Source organism: Sesamum indicum, linkage group LG5 (genome assembly GCF_000512975.1).
Source record: "Sesamum indicum cultivar Zhongzhi No. 13 linkage group LG5, S_indicum_v1.0, whole genome shotgun sequence".
Taxonomy (NCBI): Eukaryota; Viridiplantae; Streptophyta; class Magnoliopsida; order Lamiales; family Pedaliaceae; genus Sesamum; species Sesamum indicum.
In genome coordinates, this window is record NC_026149.1 from 2,381,910 (window position 1) to 2,391,254 (window position 9,345).

The 9,345-nt window shown below is 37.0% G+C and overlaps 2 protein-coding genes across 3 annotated transcripts; one reads left to right on the forward strand and one right to left on the reverse strand.

Annotated features, from left to right (window-relative positions):
* On the forward strand, window positions 635-3,535 carry LOC105161691 (protein WVD2-like 4). 2 transcript variants are annotated; one of them, XM_011079472.2, is made up of 8 exons: window positions 635-772; window positions 1,257-1,845; window positions 1,951-2,003; window positions 2,098-2,166; window positions 2,281-2,368; window positions 2,470-2,541; window positions 2,645-2,752; window positions 2,872-3,535. In XM_011079472.2, exons 2-8 carry the CDS (start codon window positions 1,273-1,275, stop codon window positions 3,280-3,282), a joined length of 1,374 nt encoding a protein of 457 aa, XP_011077774.1. In that variant the 5' UTR covers window positions 635-772; window positions 1,257-1,272; the 3' UTR covers window positions 3,283-3,535. The 2 variants fall into 2 exon arrangements, with proteins under 2 accessions (XP_011077774.1, XP_020549308.1); XM_020693649.1 differs by having other exon boundaries at window positions 644-772; window positions 1,238-1,845.
* On the reverse strand, window positions 5,867-9,138 carry LOC105161692 (fasciclin-like arabinogalactan protein 17). The gene is made up of 3 exons (XM_011079475.2): window positions 7,645-9,138; window positions 6,218-6,356; window positions 5,867-6,106 (listed from the first exon to the last, which is right to left on the reverse strand). Exons 1-2 carry the CDS (start codon window positions 8,960-8,962, stop codon window positions 6,283-6,285), a joined length of 1,392 nt encoding a protein of 463 aa, XP_011077777.1. The 5' UTR covers window positions 8,963-9,138; the 3' UTR covers window positions 5,867-6,106; window positions 6,218-6,282.

A 9,345-nucleotide genomic window follows, 5' to 3' on the forward strand; every position in this document is an offset into this window, starting at 1 on the left:
TATCAGAGATGGATTAGAATGAAATTGTCGGCTTGTTCAAAAAAAAAAAAAAATATATTAATTTGAGTAGAACTACTCAATTGTGTTTGGAACGAGATGGTGTGATGGGTGAAAAATCTTGTATCACACCTTAATGTTGTTTTATATGTGTTGTATTTATACGTGTATTGTTTGTACTTTTATTTTTAATTTATATATTGGATTTAATTATAATTTTTAATTGTAGAAAAAATGCATATCAATCGCAATTAATATAATTAATTAATGCATGATAGCAAAAAGGGTAAATTACAACATGTTATCCTAAGATTCGATATAATTATAAATACATCTAATTAATTACAAATACTCTCCTGTTATTAATAGGTATTTAACAAATACTCCATTATAATAGACCGACACTAAAGGGCATTTCATAAATGATATGTAATTTCAAGAGATGTTTTGCAATTTTTTAAATAATAAAAAAATTATAATTATGACAAATTTAGAAAAATTAATTTACCTTCAAAAAGAATATGATAGGAGATCCCTACAAGAGAAGGGTAGTTATGAAGAAGAAGTTAAGGCAGTGGCAGTTTAGTCCTTTCAAATTCCCATGATGTCTATCCATTTCCTTTTATAATATCAACTTCTCCATGGAAGACGGAAACTCCTCTCTCTCTCCTCATAGCATTGTCGAAACACAAACATCAACTTTCATAGAGAGCAGCATTCAAAATCCAGACATAATTTGCGTTGCCACCATCATTGCATCATAACCTTAAACAAGGTAATACTGCTGTCTTCTCGTCCCTACTTTCCTTGCATTTTCGTAAGCTCTGTAGCAGTAAATTGCACTGTTCTTGATCCAACTATTACGAGGCTGTCATGTTGTGATTTCACCTATATTTTCTGAAACAAGTAATCATTTTCAGGATCTCTATCCTCCTCTGATCTTTCTGGGCTTGTCTGGATTAGTTTCTAGCAGTTATCCATGTTTCTTCACATGATAGTACTAAAAACTGAAAACAGAGTTAACTTCAGATTCTTGCGTCGCCATTGAAACTGGTTTCTGGGCATCTTTCCAGTTGAGTTCAGGATCTAGACTTCATATGATAGTACTAAAAAACTGAAAAACAGAGTTAACTTCTGATTCTTGCATCGCCATTAAAACTGCTTTGTGGGCATCTTTCCAGTTGAGTTCAGGATCTAGACTTCCTTAAAGATGGTCTAATTTTGGTCTCAGCTGTGTTAGGATTCTTGATTTGTTTTAGGACATTTTTGTGAAGAATGGAGTCTGAAAACGGGGTTCCACATGAAGATGAGAAGAAAGTGATTGTAGAGAAACCTAATGGGGAAGGATCAACTGATCTGGATGTGAACAAGGAGAATATCAGAAACAGTGATGAGCCATTTTCTGGTGGGAATAAAGATGAGATAAAAGACAAACAGGGCCATAACTCACCCGGGCCAGAACTAGAACTTGAGTTGTCCGCAACTGTACATAACAACAAAACATCAAATCCTGGTAAAGATTCCAGCAGTAATGGTCCGAAGAGCAACAAATTGGCCAAGAATCAGTCCAATTCAAAAATATCAGTCGTGTTTGGCCGCAGCACGAAACCGAGCTTAACGCAGAGTCTGTCTTTCCCGGCAAAAGGCCGCCATTCGGATGTCATGAAACGAAGCATTGAGGTGTATCCCACCAGGTCCGATTTAAGACAGTCTCAGAAGAATGGGAATCTTAGTTCCAGTCCAAGAACAAATCCGGCCGGCAAGGGACCGTATCCTGGAGTGAGTTCTAAAGGTGTGGGAAGTGCAGGAAAGGCAGCAGCCAGCAGAAGCGTAACTTCATCATCTTTGGTGAAAATTTTCTTCCTTCCGTTCTTTTCTCTTACAATATTCTTCTTTATTTCTTCCTTTGACATTAATTCTCACCGGTGGTCATGTCGTAATTGCCAATTTCAGTCGGGGAAAAATACGTCTGCCAATGAAGCAGTGACCAAATCTGCACCTGATACGTGCGTAGAATTGTCATCAATGTTTTCACAATTTTGTATTACATGCAGTTACCTGAATGATTCTAATTTCTGACAATTTTCGTTACGACTGCAGATTGATCGAGCAAAGTTCTGAGACTGCATCGGCCGCCAAGGAGGACGACACCCATTCCACTACATCATCGTATTCATCTGCCTTTAGCCAACATTTTAGTTATTTTCAGCTTCAATTTTCGTTTCTTATCCTCCTGGTTTCTGTCGAACAAAAATGCTAATGAACTTGTACTTTAACAACCAGAAATCTTACTCCCCGGGCACAGCAGCGAAAGATGAATGTTTTAGGATTTTCTTCCAGATTGCAAGAACGTGCTGAAAAGCGAAAAGAGGTAGACACTATTCAACCATGTATTCATTACATCTTTAATTATCTCAAAATAGATATGCATCATGCAATGACGCTATATGTCTTGAATCTCTTGATCCTTAGTTCTTTTCAAAGATAGAAGAGAAAGTGCACGCCAAAGAAGTGGAAAAGAATAACCTGCAAGCAAAATCGAAGGTTCGCTTGAGATCGACTCTTACAGAAAACAAACCAATATTCGCGTAATTTTGTTAAAAATACTCAAAATTTTTGTTCATTGGCTTCTTTGATTTGGTAATAGGAAAATCAAGAGGCAGAAATAAAGCAGCTGAGGAAGAGCTTGACATTCAAAGCTACACCTATGCCGACTTTCTACAAAGAACCTCCTCCGAAGGTTGAACTTAAGAAGGTAATAACTTTGAATCCTGCTGAGTTGGGTAGAGTGTACCACTGATGACTTGAACATAAATTACTGCAGAAAACTTTACATCATTGTTAGTCATACATATGTTTCCTGAATTATACTAGATACCAACGACACGTCCAATATCGCCCAAGCTTGGAAGGAACAAAGGCACGACCGTTGAAAACAGTGGATCATGTGTTAGTCCACGAGTATCCAAGGACAACTGCAAATCACCGAGATCTCCCCATGCAAACAGCGATAAGGTCAATGCCGCTTTAAAGAAATCCATCAAAAGCTCCTTGTCCAAGTCTCATACTCGGGACTCTACGACTGCTAGAAAAGCAAAAACTGCAGAAACAGAGGGCCAAGACAAGAAAGCTCCTACACAGAGCTCGGAAGAAATCCAGGACCGGCCTCACTGCTCCCAGGAACTCGAGGACGACCCTGAAAAGAAGTCTTCTTGCAGTAATGGATCAAATCTTGCTTCATCTGATCACGAAGTTGTGCCTGCTGAAGTCACTGTCGAAGGCTGAAGGACGCTAGTCATGGTTAATTAATTAGTTGATGTTTCTCATGAAAAACTCAAACCATGAAATTCTGTTTTGTTGTGAATACTGTTGTTGTATGTCAGAGTTTGATTATATATATGTGGTCTACAGTCATTACACACTCGTATGTATTCTTTTAGTAGTTCATGAAAGTATTCATTTTCATGTATATGCATAATTCACATTGGTGGGCTGGTTCGGTAATGCTTTTCCACCTGCTCATGTTTGTAGTTCTTTACACGCTTCTCGCTACCAGTTTGTTTAATCCATCAACAAGTGAACTTTCAAAAGATGCAAAGGCTGTTCTTTCTTACATAAGAGGTTTCATTATAACAGTTTTGGCTTCTATCTCAAATTTGTGCAATAGAATTGTGAAATTGATGTCCTAATCTCTAAGGTTTATGTGATTGATAGGAGTTCGACAAATACTGCGCCCAATGCAGAATACATTGAAAGATCAGTTGAGTTGGGCTTTGTGGACCTAATAAACTCATCCTCTCAACCTTGTACTTTTTGGGGTCAGCATTAGGCCCATGACATGAGTTTTCATATGATATATATGAGTCTTCATTGCACGTCGTCCTTACTTGTATAGGATAAATTATTTTTTATATTTAAAATATATAAACCAATAAAATCATATTTTAAAAATATAATAATAAATATATATAAATTGTAGAGGGTTTGTTTGTTTATATAGTGTTTATATTATAGAAATAGTGAGGAGGGGCAGATAAATTGTAATCGTTAACTCTGATGATATTCATTAAAATTGAGATAAAAACATAATAGGTCTGATAAAACAGTAGATATTTATGTGTTAGTTTAAGGCAATAGAGCAGAGGCGGCACATGGGAGAATTTGGAGTTGGAAAAGCTGCCTTGGTAGTGAAGTTTGGAGTATTTGCCAACAGCAAAGAATAATAAAAGTCAATGGGGGGTGGAGGTTGCCAAGTCCCTCAGCCCCCACCAACCAATAATTCCACGTGACCCACCTCACTTGTCTTTCTTGATGTGATTATTCATTAACTACTTCTGAACCAGCATGTCCTAACATCATTCTAATCATTTACCAAACTCTTTCTTTTTTTCTTTTTTAATTAGTAAGTTAAATTGAGGAATTCCATGTGCTTAATCTAATTAAAGGAAGCCTAATGGGTCACAAAATATTACTTTCGTCCAAATTTGTCAAGGCATAATTACTCAATTTGATTAATAATCCCATCAATATTTTGATAAATCAAGCCTATATTAACTGAATCAGGCATTATGAACTGAGTATTGTTAACTATAACACACTCACACTCACATTCATCTTTCAATAAATAAAATATTATGATTCGATCTTCGTCATCTCATGATACATTCACATAATTTAAGTGGCAAAATTTAAGCTTTCAATTAAATTTAAATTTATGGCATTCAAGTGGAAAAACACAACACTTAAAACAAAAACCAACACTTTGTGATTTAGTACAGTCAAGAATGATTACTTGATTTTACGACATTACTACATGTTGTGTGGTACCATCCATTTATCCATATTTTCTCATTCTTCACCACCCAAAACAAAAAAAAAAGGTCAAAATCATAATTATCAGTAAAAAGAAGGGCTTAGAATTAAAAGTAGCCACATAAAATAAGAGTTTATATTTATTATTTTTAATTAGTAAAAGCCCAAAGCAGTGGTTTTGGACGTGCGACCAATAATTGACAATGATGTATATAAAAGTGACCCTCTTTCTCTTTCTCTTAATGTAAACCATATATGTATGTGTATGTATACATCTTGGCTGTCCTTTTCTTCGGGGGTTGTGTAGTAAATTGAAGCCACCTGCCCTCGTCGGACTCTACTACCTTCCAGTAATTAATATCAATATGCGTACTCCTCTACCTACTCCTATTTACAAAAATTTTAACTTAAATTAAATTTAAATTAATTATACAATAAATATAATATATTTTTCACGTAATTAATATATAATTAAAAAAATAACAAATTACATGACACATATCTCATATTTATTAAATAATTAATTTAATTCGACCATTCAAATAAAAATATTGTCCCTTGTATGTACTAATCTCATCCATCAAATATGTCTTAATTGACGAAATTGAAACTTCATAATTGTAAGGTAGAAGGTTCAAATTCTATAAAAATATGAGTTAATATAATTATCAACAGTTAAGGTAATAATGTAATTATGATTAATCTTATTACTCCAAGAATAAATAAAAGTGGAATTAGATCCATTGATTTAACAGCCGTCCAGACATGATTAATTAAGATTAACAAGAGTGTAATACAAGTGTGCATCTCCACGTTGCTTGTCTTGAAAATAAAGTGGAAGTGGGGGAAGGGAAAGAAAAAAGGTAAAAGGAAGAGGAAGGTTCATTTCCATCTGCACAAGGACAACAAAGTCCATTTTATTAAAAAGAATACCAAAAAGTCTGAAATTGGGTCACAAGATTTTTGTCCGAACCTCAATAAAAGAAAATCAAAAAGAAAGAAAAATAGAAAGCAATCCCACCCCACCCCACCCCACCACCAACACTAACAAAACATGTTTTCTCAAAAGGACCGTATATTTTTTTCGCGTACACTGTCGGTGGTACAAACTTAAATACAAATAAAAAAATTGGGTATGTAATTACAGAGTATTTATACCAAAATACCAAAATACCAAAACAAAAAAAAAAAGAAAAAGAAAAAAGAAGCTCTCTCGCGTGGGGGTTCTGAGGAACAACTTCAATACAACCACCTCCTCCACTGTTCATGCACATTACATCGTCTTCATCCTAAAATACTGTCCATTTTAGGGCAAAAGAAAAAATATATCAATTTTAGTGTATAAAATAATTAAGTGACAAATTAAAATAAAAAAGAAAAGAAGAAGTTATGATTTATTAATTCTTACCAATTCTGCATCGCTGTGTTTCCTTTCCTTTGTTTTTCAATTTTTTTTTTGCAGCGTATAAAGATTTAACGACAGGTAGAGAAATGAGAATCCTGACCCACAGCCCCAAGCATCGAACATGCCAATTCCAATAGCTTCCCTGTAAAACAAATTAGAATAAAATCCCAGCAACCTGTTAGCCAATATTCTGCAATAATGAAAAAACTTTATGCTATTCACTACATCATTCAAGATGTTCACATATTAAATACTGCTTGAATATATTAATAATTTTGAACCAAGAATTCGATTATATAAAAAATCTTGAAATCCAAATGAATTTATGTTAAATTGTAAATAAATATAAATTTATATCATGCAATTAATTACTTTTTCTTAATCACACAGCAATCACACCACAAATATATTGCACAAATTCAGTTCGGTGTTGGGAGTAGAAGTCAACATACAGGCTGGTCTCAACTCAAGAATTGAAGCTGTTACACAGTTCATGGAACCAAACAGCTGGCCTAGGCTGGAACTAGATTGAGATTCTATCCTATGTGCTCTACTCTATAGCATACCGAACACCCTCGATCAACATCCATGTTCATGATTACCAACCCTATAAAGCTGCCTTAATCGTTTTCCCTTGTGTTCCCGACACCATAGGATCATAACATCCTGTTTTAGGTTGCACCGACACCTAATATTCAATACTAATTGTCTCAAGAAAGGTTGGTTGGAGAAGGAGTGAAAGTGAAATGTGATTGGAACATCCTGCCTAATGACGACCCCTTCCTAAACTCTCCATGTTAATTAACATAACCACATCCCCGTGTTAATCTCATCCCAACAAAATTCTAACCTGTAAATTTGTCATATATCAATTATATAACAAGTGTAATACACCTATCTTATAAGCAATGGTAGATTTAAAAAAAATAATCAATCCCATAACAAAATTATCATTCGTAATTAGTTTAATTCGACTAAACCTTATTTGGATGTGAATTTTGCTCAATTCTGAGGTTAATTATGTTTGATTAGTCCCATCAACCAATTTAACATAATCATATCAACAAGAATGGATAGAATTTTTGTTGGTGCAAAATCTAAGTGCAGTGTCTGAATTCAGCAGCAGAGGTGGAAACAGCCAAAAAGGGGGCAGCTGTATGGCCTTATGAGGTGATGATTCCTTTTGACCCACATTACAATCACCATCATCAGCAAAATTCACCGACTGAAGTTATGTTCACCAGAAATTGCAGATTCCGGCCATGTTTTTTCAGGAAATGTATTCAGAGACTAATCTCTCATGTTTGCACCCATCAATTGATGAAAACATATTTAAACAAAAATTTATAAAGACCCCACGACAAACAAGAATTGTAAGAATTAATTCAGAAAAATAGAGGATCAAAATATAGAGTTGGAGAAGAACGTACCTCTTCTTGGTTTCGAAACAATTTTGGCGACAGGAGCAGTTTTAGGAGCCTTGATTTCCTCCGGTGGAAAGAGAACTCCGTCAATCCCCTGAACAGAAATTCTCCCGTCGGTATATATATCCGGGTCAAACAGATAAGCTGAACCTTCTCCCTGCCCGAATTTCACCGACCCATCAGCTTCCTCCGCCACCACCTTATGCGGCAGTCTAAGAGTATCATACTTCACCTTCCCAAACCTCCTTACCGCATTGTACATACTCTCCTCCGTTTGGTACTCCGGAATCAGATGATAATACATGATTTGCTCCGGCGCCCCGGGCTCGCTCAACTGGTCCGTTGTTAACTTCGCCATGGCCTCATCGTTCGGTGCCAAGACGGTGAGCACGTATCCTTCAGAAACCAGTCTTCCCATTTCAGTGGCCAGTGAGGTGAGATTCACCAAAATATCCGCCATTTCATTGTATCCGCCGTAATGCAGGAGGGTTTGGATGAAATCCTTCACCTGACTCTCACCGTCAAAGTGGTGGTGGGGTCCGCCCGGGCCAGGCGCCGGAGCAGGAGCTAGGGATGGACCGGGCGCCATGGCGTCGAAAACAGGCAGAACTGGAGGAGCACCGACAGGGACGGGTGGTGCTGGTTTCTTCAGCCTGTGTGTTCTGGGATCAACCTCCGGTGCACCCTCCGGCAGAACGGCGGAGGTGGCCCTCAAGCTCCGCCTGGCGTTGAAATCTTGCTGAACTGATTTCGGAACCAGTAGCCTCTCAATGCCGTGGATGATTCCGTCGGGGCGAATAATATCATCCGATTTAATAACCTTGGCGATACCCACTATTTTCTCCCCATTTTTCTCATGAAGCTGAATCTTCTCATCATTCGCATCAGGGCAGAGACTAGTGTGATGGAGGGGCTTCTTGCTCAGCCCCACCGGCCACTGTCTGGACTCAATGCGAGTGGGAATCATGTGGAAGAGCAGCAGATTCTGGAGAGATTTAAGATTTCCAGGCTCGAGCAAAAACCGCTTAAACTCGGGGTCCAAATCCCTCTCCAGGGCCTCATTCCTGGGAGCAAAAATAGTAATATTATGCTTGGAAACAGCTTCTTCAAGAGTCTGCAGCAAGAGGGCTTTCTCCACCAGCTCCGAGAGCTCAGTGTAGTGAGAATCCAAGAGCGCCACTAGAACTGAATTGGAGTTGATCTGACCACCGGCGCCGCCTGAATTAGAAGGCTTCGCAGCCGGCAATGCAGAAGCAGTGAAGGCAAGAAAAGTGAAGAAGGTGAGGAGGAGAAGATTGGGAACGCCATAGATCTGAGAATCCATGACGAATGATGAAGTAGGAGTTTCTCACTCTAGAAATGAGTCAATCGGTGTTCCTTTCTCTCTCTTAAGAAGAACAGAACAGTGTTGTCCTGAGAGGAAAATTGTGGAGTTGCTTTACTTAGCTTAGGGCAGTGGGTTTATGTTGTTTGGTGGAATATTAAAGTAGGGGAAAAGAGTTATGTGTGGGAGGGTCATATATATAAATTATTATATCTTTTCCTTTTTACTCCATTCTAATTTAACCACACATTTTTAATTTATTAATTAATCAAATTATAGATATTATTATACCCCATTATATAATAAACTATTTCATTCATAATAATTTTATTTTAAATTGTATACAGTACAAAAAAAATTAATTTATCACTTCATACATAAAA

Excerpts from the sequence above, each read along its gene's own strand:
- LOC105161691 (XM_011079472.2), top strand. The coding sequence starts at position 1,273 with ATGGAGTCTGAAAACGGGGTTCCACATGAAGATGAGAAGAAAGTGATT. Across the intron at positions 1,846-1,950 it reads GCGTAACTTCATCATCTTTG|TCGGGGAAAAATACGTCTGC; the intron begins GTGAAAATTTTC and ends TGCCAATTTCAG. Across the intron at positions 2,369-2,469 it reads GTGCTGAAAAGCGAAAAGAG|TTCTTTTCAAAGATAGAAGA; the intron begins GTAGACACTATT and ends CTTGATCCTTAG.
- LOC105161692 (XM_011079475.2), bottom strand. The coding sequence starts at position 8,962 with ATGGATTCTCAGATCTATGGCGTTCCCAATCTTCTCCTCCTCACCTTC. Across the intron at positions 6,357-7,644 it reads TGTTTCGAAACCAAGAAGAG|GGAAGCTATTGGAATTGGCA; the intron begins GTACGTTCTTCT and ends TTTGTTTTACAG.